Raw genomic sequence first — 18330 nt, 5'->3', positions numbered from 1 at the left:
TGCAGGGAGAAGAAATCCCTTGCAAGAAAAATGCGCTCCTGAGTGAGTTTCTGTATTTAAATGATGGTCTTGCAATTTCTCCTATACTTATCAAGGCCTCAGCAGTGACCAGGAGTGTCGCTTGATCCCTGTCCAGCCGCCCAGCCATTTCATCCTTTAATTGAGGTTAATGCTCCAAAGAAATACCATACTTATCCCCATTACACAACCACATGTCAGGCTGTCCTGCTGGGAGGCGTTTCAGCGCCCCTGTACCTTATTTTAGCATCAACTCCTCTCAACACTATTAAGTTCCTGATGCTGTTTGCATGATGTTGATTTATTTTATGAATCAAATGAAGATAATTTCTCCAGGCTATAAGATGTAAAAATCTCTGGGTCAGGACCACATTTTATTTAAACTGATTTAAGGCTGTGGCTGTAGCTTATTCTAATTCTTACTGTGATCTTTAATTTTTTTTTTTTTAATGGCTAGCATTTTAAAAGGTAAGTAATGCTTGTGAGTACTCGTTGTCTGAACTCCCTGAACTTTTAAAAAAGTGCAGCCTGCCTCCTCCCTCTCCGGCTGCTGGCACCTGCCCTCCCCAGGCTCAGCGCACTCCTGGCTTGACAGACTCCTTCTTCTTACAAGGTAGAGCCCCAAATCCCTGCTACCTGTGTGGGATTTAGGGGAGGAGGATGTGTGGGAGGATCTCTGCTGGCTTTCATCTCCCATGCAGCACCCTCCGTCAGCAGCAACCACTGAGGAGCTCCTGCTGGGAGCCCCTTTCTTTGCATTTAAGGTGCACAAAGAAAAAAATGGAGCCCAGAAGTTGGCAGGCTGGGTTGGTGCCGTACATCAAAGCTTCCTAGAGTATAATTAGCAGAGCAAGGGGAGCTCCTCAGGTGTGCTTTTCCAGTAAGCAGGCTCCTCAGTGCTCACCCACACTGACCTGGATGGCAGGAACTCACGTGAGGACGTTTGTACACAAGCATGTTCATGGTCTGTAGTTTACATACTGGTGCTGAGTCAGAATATATTAGAGTGAAAAGATTTTCCTGCAAACACCTTTGCATTTCAGGAAGACTTGGCCTTTGTATTTTGAAAAACACAACAGCCGCTGCTGCCCAACTTGTGGCCTTGCTCTCAGAACCTTTCTTTCAATCTGCAAACCCTTACATTTTTTTCCCCCAGCAGTACACACGCCAGCACGGCAAGTTTAAGGCTGCTGACAACAGACTTGCTTTTCTTAGTTACCCTTCCTGGGCCTCTCAGATGTGGCCTGTGACCTCCTGGAGCTCAAAGCTACATTAGGGTCCACAGCGCTTGACTGCACGTCCCAGAGCAGCAAGCGCTTCCTCCATCAAAAGTTTAGAAGGATGGTTGTCAAAGGCAACAGTCGAGTTGGTTAGACTCATTGAGAAACTAAATTTACTTCCTCAAAGTCTGCATTGCAAGCGCGCCCTAAGATTTTCCCAGGCTGTCTGGACTGAGATAAGATTTTTTCTGAAGGATGAATAAGCATAGTTTCAAGTCTGTAAAGAAAACAACAGCTGCCAGGAGAGAAGAGAGTGTGGGAAGCAATGTTTTATTTTTAAATGGTTGAAGTGTGAATGTGCTCAGTTAAGGGGAGATTGTCAAAAACACAGAGAGGCATTCGGTGCCTAAATACCGCTGGTGTTAGCTTATTGCAGTTCTCCTGCGTTCTCGCACGTACTTCTGTTCTTGGCTAAAATACAGCCCAGCCCCTCGCAGCAGGGAGAGAGGGGTGTTCCTCCTGGGACCCACTGGACAGCTGGCACAGAAACTCCTGGTCTCTCTTTCTTTGGCGTATACTATATCCAGCTCCCCTGCAGATTGGAGGGAGCTTTCTGGTGGCAACCTGCACCAGGGTTCAGCCTGAGCTTCCCGTACGGGTAGCCCCGTCTCAGGGCAGAAGGCACTACCCACTCCTGGGAGGTGCCTTCCAGGCCTACGTTTATGTCATTCATTTGAACGTGGCTGTAGAAAGAGAGGAAAATATTTCATTTCAGACAAGTTAATGAACTCCCATTTTCAGCCCTTAGTCCTTTAAATAGCAGAACAGGAAATATGAATAACTTGCAACATCTGTCAGAAAAGGAAAGTAGCTGCTTCATTCTTTTATGGCCTGTTACCCTATCGAACAACGACATGAGAATGTGTTGGGACAAACCTGATGAGGTGCTCTCTGCCGTGAGGTGCCTATTAGGCTGTTTGTTTTTCCCCTATTTAAAGGTGTCATGTGCCTTACGATGGATCCTGAAAATACCCAGGGTAACCACATGCCCAGCACTGGCTGAGAACCCTAAGTAGTGAATTGTTATTGCAAGGTCTGAGAAACAATTTGACATCTGGAAATTATCCCCTTTACAAACATATTCTTTATAAAGAAGTAATGCTCTCCAGGTCTTAGGAGGGATTTCCAGTATACCACAGGGGAAAAAAATCTTTTGCAAAAACAGAGCGATTAAGGATTTTAGCTTACACCGACAACCTTGGCGTGAAGCACCTGGCTGGATACTCTGGGTGCTGAGACTGCTGACGGTCGTGTCACCGTATCCTCCTGCGCCCAGGAGATGGGTGATGGGCGTACCCACATTCAGTTTGCAGAACAGATGGACCCCAATATCTTCTTGGCTTAACTTGTTTTAGCAATTCAAATCCAGAATGTTCTCTTTGCAATTACCTAGGACAGATATATTTTATTGCTGTTCAGGACACGGGTATGCTCTTTTATACCAGTCTCCTTTTTCATAGCTTAATTGTTTCCAGCCTTCCTTACTGGAATTGAACTAAATATGTATCTAGCATGGAAAAAAAAAAAAGAGGTGTTTCAGACATATGTGGGAAGATGCAATTAAAAGCCTGCTGTAAAGCGTTTCCAGGTCTCAGTCTTACCTTGAATAAAGTTTTGAGAAAATCTGAAATAATTTTGCAGTATACTTTGGGGAAGACAGGAGAAATAAGAGTCATCATTCATAGGAAAATCAATGCAGAGGATGCTACAGTTTTGTGTTAACTCTTCATTTCAGCCACTGAGGAGCATGTATGGATTGAATGGTGCCTTGCTGTGCTGTAGGCTCAGAGAAGATGGGTTTCCCAAGATACACACAGAAATCAAAAGAAAACTTGGCATCATACGTTAATGAGCAACCGATTACACTGCGAAGAATGTTTTGAAGCCATTTATCTTCCACTTGTAAACAAGACGCCTCACTGGTTCCAAGCATGTAAAACAGTGCTGCAACAGCTTTTATCTCTAAAGTGTTGGAATCAGAGCTATGCCAGCTCTGATATAAAACCTATAATCTAGAAATTAAACCAGATATTGCAGTGCATATTAGGATTCAGGAAAGGCTTGTATTTCTTTAGGGCTAATAAGACTAATAATAACTCTTACTATGATAAAGCTTTTATTTTTAAAACACACACACCCTTCTATTTCAGCATGCAGATCAATCTCTTCCTGCAAGTGACGATAACCAAGACTGAATGAGACCCTAATACACCAAGGTAAGCATTATTTTGGATAACTGGCCCCAGGATATAATCTCTTCCTAAACCCATCTGCACGTGCAAGATTGTACCCTGATTACATGGATGTGAATGGTCTTCCCAGGAAGGGCCAGGCAGCTATCACAGTCTGCTGTAGCAATTTGTACGCTTTTTCTTACCGGCATCCTGAGCAGCCCGCTCTGCCTAGATAAGGAGTTTGATGCTAAATTCAACCTTCCTGTCCCGGGTAGCTGCTTCCCGCCTTCCTGTGAATGCTGTTTACATCAGGGCGGGCAGGACACAGGCTTCCAAGCACGATCAGATTGCTGAGTGTTTCAAAGCGTCTTTGCAGCAGCTGAAAGATGTACGCTCGCTGTGTTTAATTACTACCACATATATTGCATTGTCTTAGAGTAAGGCCATATTGCTTGCCTTTAAATAGAGATTGAAAAATTCTATGGCTAGTTTATAAATATCCTACTACCATTCAAGAGCTAGTTAATATATTTTTCCCCTCTGTAGACAACCACATTTTAAAATAGATGTATTTAAGGTACTTGGAGCTAGAATATTATATGTTTGTTTGACAAGTATGAAAATGTCTTCCTTCTCTTTGCCTCCCAGTTCTTTAGCATAAGCTGTGAGGCTATAAGGGTTTCAGTTTCACTAAGCTTTCATGAAAAACTTCAAGATCATTTGCTTATATTTGAGTAACAGTTATAAACCACTGGCTAAGAGGATTTTAGCAGTCCTGAATATCCTAGCTCCTATATCTAGGTATAATATCTCTCTATAATATCTAAATATAATATCTGAACAGCTTAGCTCTTGTATCTAAAACTATCACCAGGAAACAGCTTTCAAAATACTGCAGGAAACTCTTCTCACAAGTTTTAGAGGAAAAACCCCCAAACCTAAATGAACCACACTCAGCTCCCCTGTTCCACACCATCCTCATGTGGAAGCAGGCAGGCACCGTCTGAGGATGAAATCCCTCCTGCACTTTGCTTCCCTATGCAGCTCAGGTTCCTGGGATGGAAGTGACGGCAGGGCAGTGGATAGGGGGGGTGGATTCACCCCTGTCTTCTGGGCCAACCCCTGAAATTGCAATCCTAAAAGTCTCCTAGAAAGGACACCTCCCATATGAAGTTTTGTCCTTGCTTTGGGCAAATGGTTTGTGGGCATTTGAACTTCTCCCTACAGCATGCTGGTTTTGTTTCTTTCACTTACGTGTGGCTTCTTTAGTTTAGAAGCAAACAAAAACCAATGGCTTATTTCTTGCCTGAAAAAAATGTTTTCACAAAACTTTTCTACAGGCAACCTCTCGCAGTGTGCCACTCATCTTGCTTGTTCCTCTTTCCTAAAACTTTTTGTTCAACTATTTCTCCTGTTACAAGGAAGGAAGTAAAAAAAGTGTGACAGAGATCACTCACCTACGGTGTAACTAGGCTAAATTTAGATGATACTCCCTCTTTTACCAGTAAAATAAGCAAACTCTAGTTTCATGGTTTAGGTATGCTTGTGTTTCTAGTTAAAAGCACCTCATTCCTTCTACAGAAATAGACATGACTTTGCTGGTTATCGGAGATCCCATTTACTTCCATCCCCTATAAATCTGCTTTGCGCATTCACACTGACTGGATTTCCAAAGAACCAGAGAGTTCAGACTGAAAGGACCACGCTGTGTGTATGTATGTGTTCATGGGAGGCAGAGTGTTTGCAAATGTGCAGCCTGCACCACCTTTTAAAACTCACTTTTCCCCAAAACCTTAGCCAGGGCTCATGGCTGATGAACTGCAGGGTGCAGGTCTTTGGATGATTCTCCCTGCCATTACTCAGACTGCTCTGCAGCTTCTCCCGTCTTCTGCATGGCTTTCTGCTATAGAAACAATGTTTTGGTAATTCTAAATCTTGGCCTATTACCATTTTCTTCTTAAGATCTGCCGTCTTGTAACATCTTGGGTGATGTGCTATATAAATTTTGTATTGGACATTATGACATCCTAAACTACACAACCTCTACTTGCCAAAACCGCTTCACAACATTTTCAGGGAAAATTAATTTGGGCAGAGTGAAAGGTAAATCCCAAAGGCAACTGAGTTCTTCCACTGATGTTGTTAGAGGATAAACATACATACACTTATGTGTGTATATATACATATATACACACACAGATTTTTTTATGCTGCTTTAGCCAACAGCTAAAAAAGTTTATCTGCTTCAGTATTGGTCCACCACTTGAGGACCATTTGGATGAAGTCATACAAAAATCAAATGGAGTTGCCACAGATCTGGCTACCCCACTTATAATTACACCTTTAGAAAACAAATGCAAGAGGTCTTGGTCCGTTTAATGTAACCCTTCACTATTGCAGAAAACAGAAGTATGAGCTTGTCTTAGTGAAGCAGAAGCCCGAAGTGTAACACTCAGCGGTGTTGCTCTGCCCTCTGCAGAGCAGCTCGTATAATCACATTTTACCCTAAATTAAAGCACAACAGAATAAAAGTGGTCAACGTGAATTAAACGTATACGGACACTACCTTCTAACGGTGCACTGTGACACTGCAAGTTGTAAGGGGGGTAAGTCAGGAGTACTCCTGAGGCAGTGCGTGTTTTTGGTGTGTTCTCACCGAGTCCACACTGCCCACTAAATCTGGGAAGTAATTACTGCCCAGACAGCACCAACATCTGGAGTCCAAATTCAGAATGGAGTACAGGAAATATTTGTGTCTGTGACTAATGAAGGCCACACAGCATTTCTTCATGATGGAGAAACAAGATTTGTTGTAGAGCAACTTCTTGGTACTAAGAACAGTTTTCTACAGCAAGATCCAGGGGACAGCAAATGCTGTGATTCCTTGGTTGATCTCCCACTTTTAAGTGACCGGTATGATGCTAGTGATAACCTGCCTTGACTGATACACAAAGGTACCAGCATCCCAGTCTGCAAGAAATTTAGCTAGATGCCACCTCTCACAGCAACTGGCTCCATCTTTTATCCTGGGTAAATATCCGAGACATCTGGTAAATGCATCCACCTTTTTGAGCTCTCTATAATTTAATGTGCTCTCCTCATGTTATCTGGTAAAGAACATTAAAGCTCATTTACTTCTCAGGTATTTGCTACATCCCCACTGATATGAGAAAACACACACAACAGTACTTACTGTTTCTTATGAACTGGACAATGTTTCTGTATTAAGGGCATTTCATAACCCTTCTGACAGAGAAAACACGGTCCTACATCATTTTCAGAAGGCTTCTCTTGGACAGGAACAACACAATAGAATTTACCCAATGCACAGTTCAGATTTGTTCCAACTTTTCATTTTATTGAAGTGTCGACAATTGAAAAATACTTTCCTCGAAGCACACCTGTCAAGTCCCAGGCAGCATATGTGGCCCTCACAAACGAGCAGCACCCAACACTGCTTTACTCCATGCCCTTCCAGGTTGGCCTGTCTGCAGTTATTTGGTGTCACACAACAGACAAAATTCGTCAGGTCTTGTGCAAAAAGAGCCTGGCAGTAAGAAAAATTTGCCTACACAGCTCCCAACCCAGCCCCTCTCCTGTTGTGTGACTACCACCTGTGCTGGTTACATGACCCAAAGACTCACAGGTAGGAAACAAGAGAAGTGAGCAGTCTTTCACCAAGTGGCAGCTTCCAGCACCCAGCATTTGCAGGATACCTTCAGTACAAAACTGAAATGAGTGTTCAGAAAAACAAAATCTTGATTCAATTTTATACAGTCCAGAGCTTGCAATATGTAATGCTCTTCTGCTTCTGTAAGTTAAAATTTTATGGCAGGGCAAGTTCCTTAATAATTGGCCTTCTGAGCTATATACAGCATCTGGGTTGGACACCTTCCATAGTTCACAGGTAAAACAAGTAAGATATAGTTAGAACAGCACATTAACATTTGATAAAGAGAAGCTCTCAAAATGTACTATGTACATCTGGATTGGATTCCTATCCAGAAGTACTGCAGGAACACAGGTTTAGAAAAGTTGGTATGACATTAAACCACTGACTACATTTCCAAGCGAATGCTTTTGTGTGGATTCTCATTTTGTCATCCTTCATTGCTTTTGTTTTGTTGAGGGATCTGCTACAGCTTAATGCTGCAGGCTAGAAAATTTCCAAGCATACCACCCAAGCAAAAGGAAAGTCTCAAGTTTTCACCTTCCCCATTTCACAAACAGAAATGGTATTATTTCTTCCAAAGCAAAAAACTGGAGGAAAACAATGGTCACATTTATACTTAGCAAAACTCTTCTCCAGTACTTCCGTTTGACAACAGCTGAATGGCATTCTTAAACAAAACTCTTAACATGATCCTTGCTATCTCAGATAACTGACACGGAAATATCACTTAGGGTCTGGGCTGCATCTTGAAAACCTTGTGCAATCTTACAATACCTTCATCAAATGAACACTGAAGCTCTAATTTTACCTTTCTTTACATTCTTTTCATTTGAGGACTTTGGAGTGGTTTGTAACATGTAACTGAAGGAAGCAAAGGAAGGGAAATCAAATACTTAATACCACTCCTCTTTCCAACAAAATAATTATATTTAATGACACAGTAACTGTTCTCAGATCTAGAAATATGCTAAATTCTGTAATGAAAACCAATACAATAAGCACTATTTCTGCACCTGTTTAAAACTTCACTTTGACAAAGTGTTGTCATATCCCACTGTTCTGACCAAGGCCAGAAACAAGTAACCACACTTGAACAAACATGATGATTTCACGGGAATGCACAGGTTTCCACTTACATTTACAATTAAGATTATCTTTGAACATTTTCAGTGCTTGGAGTGCACTTAATGGCGTTAGTGACACAATCGCCTGATGACAATCTCTACACAGAAAGTGAGCTCAACTCTCTAGGCTGTAACAAGACTGAGGGATGAGGTGACCTAGCAGAAATGCTGACTAACATTAATAGATATTGGTATTAAGCCTGTTTGCTTCTCCTACACTCTTAGGCCTTTTGTCTCAATTCCTTCCTAGCCTCCACTTTTCAAGCACTGCAGGCTGTCTTCTTGTCATAAAAATCACTAGAACGGATGTCTTGAACTTTTGTTTCTGCACGATTTGCTCCCCACGCTTGGTAGTGCAAACTGTTCCAGAGGGGGTGACTATTTCTGTTGGCTTGTTTAAAACAGGGTACAGGAGACATGCTCCTTTTCCAAGTCACATAAGACTTGGTCTCATGAACTGAGATGGGTGTTAGGATCTTCCCTGTTTCCTGCTCAGAAGTCACGAGCCTAACTTGTTCCCTACATTGTGGCACAAGTTCCAGTGCAAATCCAGGCCAAAAGAGCATCCTGTGGGGTGCTTGGTCATCGGTTTCAACAGGCCTTGGAACCGGCAAGCCAAGGCAACTCAGCACTTTTTGAACTGTGTTCTTCTTCAAGAAGAAGAATGGAAAGTAGGTTTATTCTTCTCTAGAACTTGTTAATAAATTACATACTGTTGCTGGGTTCTTCTCTTACCATTAGCACTAGTGTTCTCTGGGAATGGAAATCGCTCAGGCCCACCTGAAGAAAACCCAGGAACACTTACTGCTTACAGTCTGCACAAGGGCTATCTCTTCACAAAGGACAGAAAGGCAAGCAGACCTCTGCCAGTAGCTGATGGAGCATTAATCAACTGGTCTCTGGGTCCCTCTGTCTCCTGAACCTGCAGTTTCAGACTCCAGCAGTTGAAACTTCAGCCTGAAACACCAGTTGCACTGAAAACAATACATGACCCTAAATATGTCTATACCATCATGCCAAGTTGTACCTTTCCAAAGCGAAGTCACCTCTGAGCCTACTAGCAAGGCTACATGTGGCACTGCAACATGCACTCTAGAGCACCGAAGCACTGTGTATGTAAGCACTGCCAGGCCTCCCAGGCACACTGCACAAAGTAAGTAGTTTTTAATTTATCTGTAGAATATCATATACTGCATAGCAAAAGTACTGACAGACTTCCCATTTTGAGACACTTTTCAATGTAGTAATTGCCAGGACTGGTAATCCTTTCCTTCCTCTCTGCCCACCCAAACCGCAAATCCACCTCCTGTGTTATTTATACATAATGAAAAGAAAGAGCTCATAAACTATAGTGACATTAACTGTAAGCAAGACAGTTCACTAAGTAACGTGATATTGGAAGCAGTTTTATGATGTTACTAGGGGAAGGGAGTGTGTTGAAACAGGACAGTTACACTTTCTGAATATGTAGTACTTTGAAGTGAAACTGAAGTGAAAGCTAAGTGAAACTGAAAAAAATCCAAATTTGAATGTCAGTGGGGATATATATTTTCTCACTTTTAAAAGCCTGAGCCTTTTTCCCCTTGAAAATATTGATAGAAGAGTCATATATTCTTCAGAATTTCTTTAAAATTGCACAATATTAAATAATTGCACAATAACTTGTTCACCTCTTGCAGGGAAGGCTGAAGGGAGATCCAAGAAATTCACCGTGGTAAAAAGTCTTTAGTCAGCAGAAAATACTTTGAAGAAAGCAGTAGGAACTGGAAGGAAACTTCCAGCAACTGCAGTTTTTCGCTATTGGTGGGTAAAAGAAAGTAAAGTTTTGGGGTGTGCTGAAATGTTCAAGGTGAGAGTTGATCTTGCAGTAATTTTTTGAGAGACCTACAACCACTTGCTCATTAACAGCTATAAGCAAAGCAGAACAGCAGTATTAATTTCTGTGCAGAAATTCATACGCTTGTGTGTCATGGCTGCATCCCAACCCACCATTTTGAGTCCAAGATTTTACAGACATGGGAAATAAGGCTCTCTGCTAACTACGAGGAACAGTCTCAAGGTGCTCTGCCCCATACCTAAACCTGTCGATTTCCTCTTCCTTTCTTTAACACTACTGAGTATGAACTTTAACCTCATTTAGCTTCCAGAAACCCTCCAAACTGGTTGTTTCTTCTAATAATTCAACTCCCCATATTGCTTGCAAGAGAGTTAAATTGAAAAAAAGTTTTCAGGTTGAAGCCTTGGTGTTATAATCTATTTCTAGATACAAATATTCAGGTTTCCATCTGTTCTCAGAAAACTGCATGGGAACCAAATTGAGTTTATAACCTGTTTCCACACAAGTAGGTACCACACACAAGAGGACTTCAGTCTGCATGTTTACCACAAACCCACCGAAGCTGCTGGTCTGTTTGGAGGTCAGTTAATTCATCAATGGATCTCCAGTTGCACTGACAAGCATATGCTCGTGCTCCTTTCTTCTTTACCATCTTCGCTCTTAGTTTACTGAGCTCAGGCATGTTATTCCTGCCAATCAAGTGAATTCAGTTAGGATCATGCATTTTTTTTTTTAAAGAAAAAAGATTCATGAGGCCATTTTAATTCAGAAAAGCTCTTAAAAACATTTCTGAGCACCACTGTCATTAATGAATTTAGGGATATGTTTAAATTCTGTTTTGAACACAATCCTTTCCTGAGAGCAGTCTTGGTGCGTAGTTGCTGTATTCTCAGACCAACTGAAGATTGATGTTTTTGTAAGCAATGTTCTCTGTCAGGTTTAGAGACCCTGTGTCAGCCTCCAGAGAAAGAGTTGGGAAGAAAAGAGTTAAACTTCTCATCAGGAACTGTTACTCAGGATGGCTGTTAAAGTGACTGAAATGAAATGGCCATAAGAGGGAAGAATGTACATCAAACCACAAATAATTTCTGTGCAAGCCTCAACCATAACAAATGAAAAATTAGCATGGCTATTACAAAAACAAGTTGTTTCAAAAAACAAGTGAAAATTAAGCATTTTAAAACTTTCCCTGCTCTCATTACCTCCTCCTGGCCATCAATTACTGGCCACTGAATTGCTCAAAAACAACATTAACAAGCCCAGCTAAATAAAGAAAACCCAAAATAAACATCAAAGGAAGAATTTTTAGAAAAAGAGGTCAAACACCTATTCATAGAAGGCAAATGTTTAATCTTCAAGGTTGCTTTTTAAAATTCAGGGAAGTCAAAATAAATAGCTAAATATCTTGCTAAAGATTACAGATTTTAATCAATGTTACAAGTATCTGATACTAATGCCTTTCATGTCTTTTTTTTTAAATTATTAATTTCAAGATCTCAGAAGCAGAATAATTCAGACTTTGAGTAAATAAAAGAATTACCTTTTTATTTAATCTTTCCAGCTACCAAACTCATCTCAGGAGACTAGTGCAGCACTGTATTTTTAATGCTGCTTTTAATAACGGTTATGAGGAAAGGTTGAGAGACCTGGGGCTTTTTAGTCTGGAGAAGACTGAGAGGGGATCTGATTAATGTGTATAAATATATGAGGGCTGGGTGTCAAGAGGAAAGGCGCAACCTCTTTTCACTTGTGCCCTGCGATAGGACAAGGGGCAATGGATGCAAGCTAGAGCACAGGAACAGGCTCCCCAGAGAGATTGTGGAGTCTCCTTCTCTGGAGACTTTCAAGACCTGCCTGGATGCGTTCCTGTGTAACCTGCCCTAGACTGGTCCTGCTCTGGCAGGGGTGTTGGACTCGATCTCCAGAGGTCCCTTCCAATCCCTAACATTCTATGATTCTATGAACGGGAAAATAAGATTTGTATTCAAAAAGAAATACAAATTTTGAAACTGTAAGGAAAACACAGGAAAAACCTAACATGTAATACAAGAAAAATAATGGAAAAGGAGACGATTTATCCATTACTGTTCTACGCCAGCTGCCACACCTCGCAGTGGCCAAGCACATACTCTGAACACATCCACCATCTCCATCAGTTAACAGGCACATACAGAGACTTTACCAAAATAAGAGGAATCCAAATCTGATGTCTGTATTAGGAGCATGCCTACTACACTATCCTTCACTAAGTCTTCACATTAGATACAGTTTTAGAGAAAATGGAAATCAGAACTCCTTAATTTTAAGTCTTTAAAAAAAATTAAAATAATTAAAGTCAAAGACATCACAATATAGGAAGAAAACAAAAATCCCACCACTCCATTTAATCAAACCTTGCTTCAAAAAAAAAGTCTGTTAAGAAATCAAACCATTTGATTTTCACTGAACACGACAGTATAATACTTGATACTGGAAAAAAAAACCTGACTTGAAACAATCATAGTCTGTATGACTGAAGGCACTGCGAGACGTACATGCTGAACAGTCTGCATTCATTTTGTAGGCATCCTGCAATGGCACACCAGAGGCCAACCCATCACACAGATTATCTGCTTATTTCAGCAGTAAAGTTGCCTTTTGATCCATGAAACTTGAATTCTTTTTAAAAGCAGAGAGGGAGAGTGATGGGGAAGAAATGGAAAGGCATGAAAACAGATTATGGGAGATGTTGCATCCCTCTCCCTGCAGACTTTCCCACCTGATCACAGAACAGGTTGCACACACACTCCTTTTTAGGTAACACAGGAGTGCTCAGGACTTTTCATCTTTCCCATTCCTATCAAGCCCCAAAGCACAGTAACACAATACTAATACCAAACCCACCTCAGACATACCTGAAAAAAAGATAATCACAGGACTGATCCCAGATGTAGTCATTGAAAAGTGACACACGGAAGTCGCAAGCAGTACAACGTAGTTGATCACACGTTCTGGTCCAAAAAGGAACAGAAAGCTCCAAGAGCTTACTACAATCAGAGAAACTACACAGAGCACAACTGTTTTAAAGTACAGAGCTCACTCAGAAATACTAGAAGCAAGGTTACCCTGTAATCTTAATTTTTTTACATCTCTGGCACATCCTTTATGGTATGTGTTTTAAATATATGATCGTGTATTATTTTTACAGGTTCCTAACCTCGCTGAACACATAAAATAAACTGATATTTTCTTGGTATATTCTCTTTGGTTTTGCTCACTGGTATGGCACTGGTATGACACCTGACCAGCATCCAAATATGCATCAAGTGTGTAATTACTTACTAGAAAAAATCCCACATGGAAATGCAATGATGTTCTATAGGATGTTGGGGATAAATCTTTAAAGTACCTCTCCTACTAAGTTCAGCTGCAGTTGCAAAGCACTCTGGCTATTTTCAGTTAAGGCTCTGGGATGACTTAAACCAGCCCACTGATTTAAGTCACTCGGCATCACACAGAAAGCTGAAGAGAGGAAGGGAAAAATAACAATACAGCAGCGATTTCCTTAACTCCATGTTACTGATTTTTGGAGTCTCATGTCTCATTTGCACACCTCTTACAACTCCTCAAATGAACAAAAGATCTAGCGGCCAACAACAGAGGACTGGAAGGGACCAGCTGACTTCAACTGCAGTTACAGGCAGCCGCATGTTTAGATCAATATAAGGCTGTCCTGTCCAGTTCCAACGCAGAACTTGGTACCACCACGGAAACACAGTTGTGAATAAAAACGATGATACACCAAGTAGAACTCTTTTTTTTCATGTTTCCTACCTTTTTGAAATATTTGTTCCTATGCCATATGGTGAAGAGCTTCCACCGAGGTACACTGGACAGCATCTATATGGATTTCATTAAAAAAAATTAAATTATAGCAAAACATTTTGCAGAAAGTAGTACAATGCTTCTCCTAGTTTAACAGCATGGTATTTCTAAAGTAATATTTATTAAATATAGGCAAAGCATCCAAATGCTTACAAACTATAGAATTTTAAGATTTCCATTACAGAATCACAGAATGTTACCAAGGTGTTACCAAGGTGTTACCAAGGTGTTACCAAGGTGTTACCAAGGTGTTCAAAGTAAAACTCTAACAACTATTCTGTATACAAAATATACATGGACTATATATTGCAGCATTTGATAAATGTATACATCCATAAGGCAAAGGAAGCTCTTGTTCAATAACTTAAATAATTAATAAATTTAAAATAAATAATTTTGAACACACGAACGCACATCAGTAATTCTTCAAAATTATCTCTGTTTATCTTTGTTTTTCTTTAAAAAGAATGCTTCTCTAAATACTCAGTTTCTTTCTTAGTTAATGTCGACACAGATTAAACAGCAGCAATATTATTAGAGTGACAACAAGCTATAATCAAGCTATGCTCAACTAGCCAAAACACTTTTCACTTACCTTTTCCTGTAAGCCTGTACAACAGCACTATTGCTTTCAGGTGTGAGACTTGCAGAGTTAGACTTCAATTTCTATTTAAAAAGCAATCAAAGAATAAAAGGCAGCATTACAGCAAGGTAACAATATTCTGTTTTACTTAATAAGCAGGAGCCAGAAAATCTCAATCACAGAAGGGGACTAAGAATTTGGGAATTTTCTTGCTCAGGTTTCTGTGAGGCTCTTTGAGACAAAAGATGCTGAAGTAACAGATAAATGAGGAACGAGGCTTCTCTTCCCATACTGAATTCCCAGCTCTGCCTGAAGGAATTCAACACCACGTGATTGCTTCAACTTTACAATCAAGACTTAGTATTTCATGCCCTCTTTTTAATAATTTTGCTTTTAAAAACAGTTTTAATTTAGGAACCTTCTCCCTCAATGTTTTTGAGCTTTTGTTTTACTGAAAACACATCAAGGACTTTATTATTAAAAAAGATAAAGTGTCTTTGAAAAATTTCTTATTTGCTGCACATAAACTGGTTTATTTGAATTCTAGAATACTAGAAATCTAGATCCTAAATGAGAAGTCCTAGGGATATAAAATGATAAAATTATACAAATTTACTGACATGTCTGAGTGAGAGACCATCTCTGGCCCTCCAGAGGAGGGCCACAAAGATGATCAGAAGGCCAACAGCATCCTGGGCTACATTAGGAGGGACGTTGCCAGCAGAGCGTGGGAGGTGATCCTTCCTCTCTACTCAGCACTGGTGAGACAGAATCACAGAATCATTTTGGTTGGAAGGCACCTCTTGAGATCATCTAGGCCAACCCTCCTGCTCAAAGCAGGGTCAGCTTCAGCAGCTTGCCCAGCACTGTGTCCAGTTGGGTTTTGAAAATCTCCACAGATGGAGAGTCCACAACCTCTCTGGGCAGCCTGTCCCAGTGTTTGACCGCCCTTGCAGTAAAAAAGTGTTTTCTTGTGTACAGATGGAATTTCATGGGTTTCAGTTTGTGCCCATTAGCTCTTGTCCTGTCACTAGGCACTACAGAGGAGAGTCTGGCCCCTTCTTTACTCCACTCATCAGGTATTTACACACATTGATAAGATCCTCCTGGAATATTCTCTTCTCCAGTCTGAACAGTCCCAGCTCTCTCAGCCTCTCCTTATATGAGATACTCCAGTCTCTTAATCATCTCCATGGCCCTTTGCTGGAGGCTCTCCAGTAGCTCCATCTCTCTCTTGTACTGGGGAGCCCAGAACTGGACACAGTACTCCACATATGGCCTCACAGACATGTTTCACATTGCTGTGCCCAGTACAAAAGAAACATGGACACAATGGTGATTTAAGGACTTAGACCATCTGACATACAAGTAGAGGCTAAGAAAGATGAAATTGTTTAGCTTGGAGAAGACAAGGGTCAGTAGAATATTATGAATGTATAAAAACACATGACGGGGAAGAATAAAGAAGACATAGCCAGACTCTTCTCAGTGGGGCCCACTGACAGGAGAAAATGCAATGGGCACAAACTGAAATACAAGAAATTCCAGTTAAACATATGAAGAAACTTCTTTACTTCTTGTGAGGGTGGTCAAACACTGGAACAGGTTACTTAGAGAGGCTGTAGCCTCCATCCTTAGAGACACCCAAAAGCTGTCTGGACATGGACCTGGGCAACCAGCTCTAGGTAGCCCTGCTTGAGCAGGTGGTTGGACCAGATGGCCTCCACAGGTCCTGCCAACCTCAACAATTCTGTGATTCTGTGTTATTTGACACTTTGCTCTATCCTGAACTAGCATTTCCTTTAATTGCCTGTTACTGCCTAGGTAAGACCATCTCTTTCTCTCTCTCCTGTTCCTCACTATAGGATTGTTGCATTTTCCTTTCTGCTTTATTTTCCAAGTTTATCCTACAGCTTGTTTTAGATCATTTTTTTTGCTTTTAAAACAGTTTTAGTTTATGGTGCTCCTACTCACCAGAGGTGTTTTGTCAAAGCTGCTGTCATTACAAATTTCATCAATAATGTCGTCTATATCTTCTTCACTGCTGCCAGCACTTATTAACAGTTTAGCTGATCTGAAAAACAAACAAATCAGTCTTCCTAATGTAGCATGACCAGAGCAGCTCTAAGAATTGTAAATTAAAACATAAAATTAGTTACAGCCTTTTTCCTCTAATATTTCTGTAGTATCTAAGGTAGGCCATCCAAATCATGACTGGACAGATGTAAACTGAAGGATGACACCTTTTAGTCCCTGTTGAACTGTCCCATCACAGGTCTTATTTTTGCTTGCTTCTTTTATTTCCAACCACTTCCAATCCTGAATAAAACTATGACAATATAACCCATGGTGCACTTACTGAGCAAGAGACTGGACAGTCCTGATTTTTCACATCAGTCTTCACCAGCAGTATAAAAAGGTCAGAGGGAGTTCTCATATTATACACTGCAGGGGTTCTGAAGGAATTCCTGCCAAATTGCATGCATTTAGAGAGATCACCTGCACTTTGCTTTCACTCAAGTGAGGAGTCTTGTCTCTCAAGTCTGCTGTTTGCTAGCTCTTTGACAAAGAAAGTGAGACTTGTAGTACTGCTGCATCAACCAATCACGAACAAAACTACTCCTAAGAAGAAAACTGTGCGATTTTTTAAAATATTGTAATTAGATTGACTAAATTTAGGTGCTTATCTAAGTATTATGCAAACAACGCGGAAGTCCAGTAATATGGCCATAGGCAGTGGGGCTTGTTGGTCTTTTATTCATCATTTGGCTCTTCAAGATCCTTGCCTGGGACTCCAAGATGCCTGTTGGGTAAGCACTCAGCAGCCCACCTGTGGAGACATGTGGCCATGCCCCTCTGGTCCACAGACCTTCCAACCGGAGTCTGAGACACCTGTGAGCACTGGGATGGAAACCTGAGGGCTGGGATGGAAACCTGAGGTCAGACAAAGACACCTGTGAGGGCCAGGATGAAACCTGAGGGCAGGCAGCGACGTGGCAGCCCGCTTGGCGGGTCTGTCAGCAGTGACCCTGTCATGACCAAACCTGTCAGTATTCAGACCACCATTTTGAAAACTGTGAAATTTGAGGTGGATACACCGAGTGTAGAGTGTAAATTAAGTGCTTTCTGTAGAAGATACAGTTAATAGAAGTAGTATGAACAGAATTCATAAATGACTGAAGTATCAACAGAATAAAATGTTTGATAATACTATTGCTAAAATTCTTCTTGCTCTAAATTGCAAGATTTATCCACATTTTATATACATCACGAGGTCAGTTACAGAGCTGAGTAATCCCTGATCTTAACTCACAAGCAAATTAGTGCGGCTGTTAACGCCATATTTAATCCGAGGTTGGGATACTCCCAAGAGACAAAGACTATCTGAAGTAACTCGCTGGCACACGACTTGGGTGTTTAAAAATAAGCACGACAGGGGATAGTCGTGGTCCACCGGCCGGTGTTTCGGCTCCCGAACCCCGGCATTTTCGGTTCCTGGGGGGTCTCGCCGGACGCCGACCACCTCCCGCCTCACAGGGCGGGGGAGGGGCGGGCTGCGCGCCATCGGCCGCTCCCCCGGCAGGGAGGTGCGTGAGGGCGCCGGGACCGATGCGGGACCGCTAACCTGCCCTCCGCCGCCGCCTTATCCTCCTCCTCCCCGTCGCCGTGCCGGTGGCCGCCCGCCGCGTCCCCCGCCGGCAGGCGGCTGAGCCGCCTCTCTACTTCATCCAGTAACCGGTCCAAGTCGTCCGCCATCTTGCCGCCGCCCGCAGTTGC

The 18330-nt window shown here is 41.6% G+C and overlaps 2 protein-coding genes across 5 annotated transcripts in view; one reads left to right on the top strand and one right to left on the bottom strand.

Annotated features, from left to right (window-relative positions):
• The window catches only part of PLEKHF2 (pleckstrin homology and FYVE domain containing 2), a 56922-nt gene extending 46124 nt beyond the window's left edge, over window positions 1-10798 (top strand). For all 3 annotated transcript variants that reach the window (XR_011047812.1, XR_011047814.1, XR_011047813.1), the window contains exons 4-5: window positions 3449-3514; window positions 9949-10798. The gene's annotated coding sequence lies outside the window, so the exon portion shown is untranslated. The remainder of the gene's footprint in view (window positions 1-3448; window positions 3515-9948) is intronic.
• On the bottom strand, window positions 1635-18309 carry CFAP418 (cilia and flagella associated protein 418). Of its 2 annotated transcripts, XM_068396263.1 has the most exons (7): window positions 18179-18309; window positions 16528-16627; window positions 14566-14636; window positions 13920-13985; window positions 13001-13096; window positions 10664-10795; window positions 1635-1981 (listed from the first exon to the last, which is right to left on the bottom strand). In XM_068396263.1, the coding sequence occupies exons 1-7, from the start codon at window positions 18307-18309 to the stop codon at window positions 1816-1818; spliced, it is 762 nt and encodes a 253-aa protein (XP_068252364.1). In that variant the 3' UTR covers window positions 1635-1815. The 2 variants fall into 2 exon arrangements, with proteins under 2 accessions (XP_068252364.1, XP_068252365.1); XM_068396264.1 differs by lacking the exon at window positions 1635-1981 and having other exon boundaries at window positions 10235-10795.
• Window positions 18310-18330: the final 21 nt, after the last annotated feature.

This window comes from Nyctibius grandis, chromosome 3 (genome assembly GCF_013368605.1).
Source record: "Nyctibius grandis isolate bNycGra1 chromosome 3, bNycGra1.pri, whole genome shotgun sequence".
In the NCBI taxonomy this organism is placed as follows: Eukaryota; Metazoa; Chordata; class Aves; order Nyctibiiformes; family Nyctibiidae; genus Nyctibius; species Nyctibius grandis.
The sequence above is the reverse complement of the archived record's forward strand: the minus strand, read 5'-3'. Positions and strand labels throughout refer to the sequence as shown.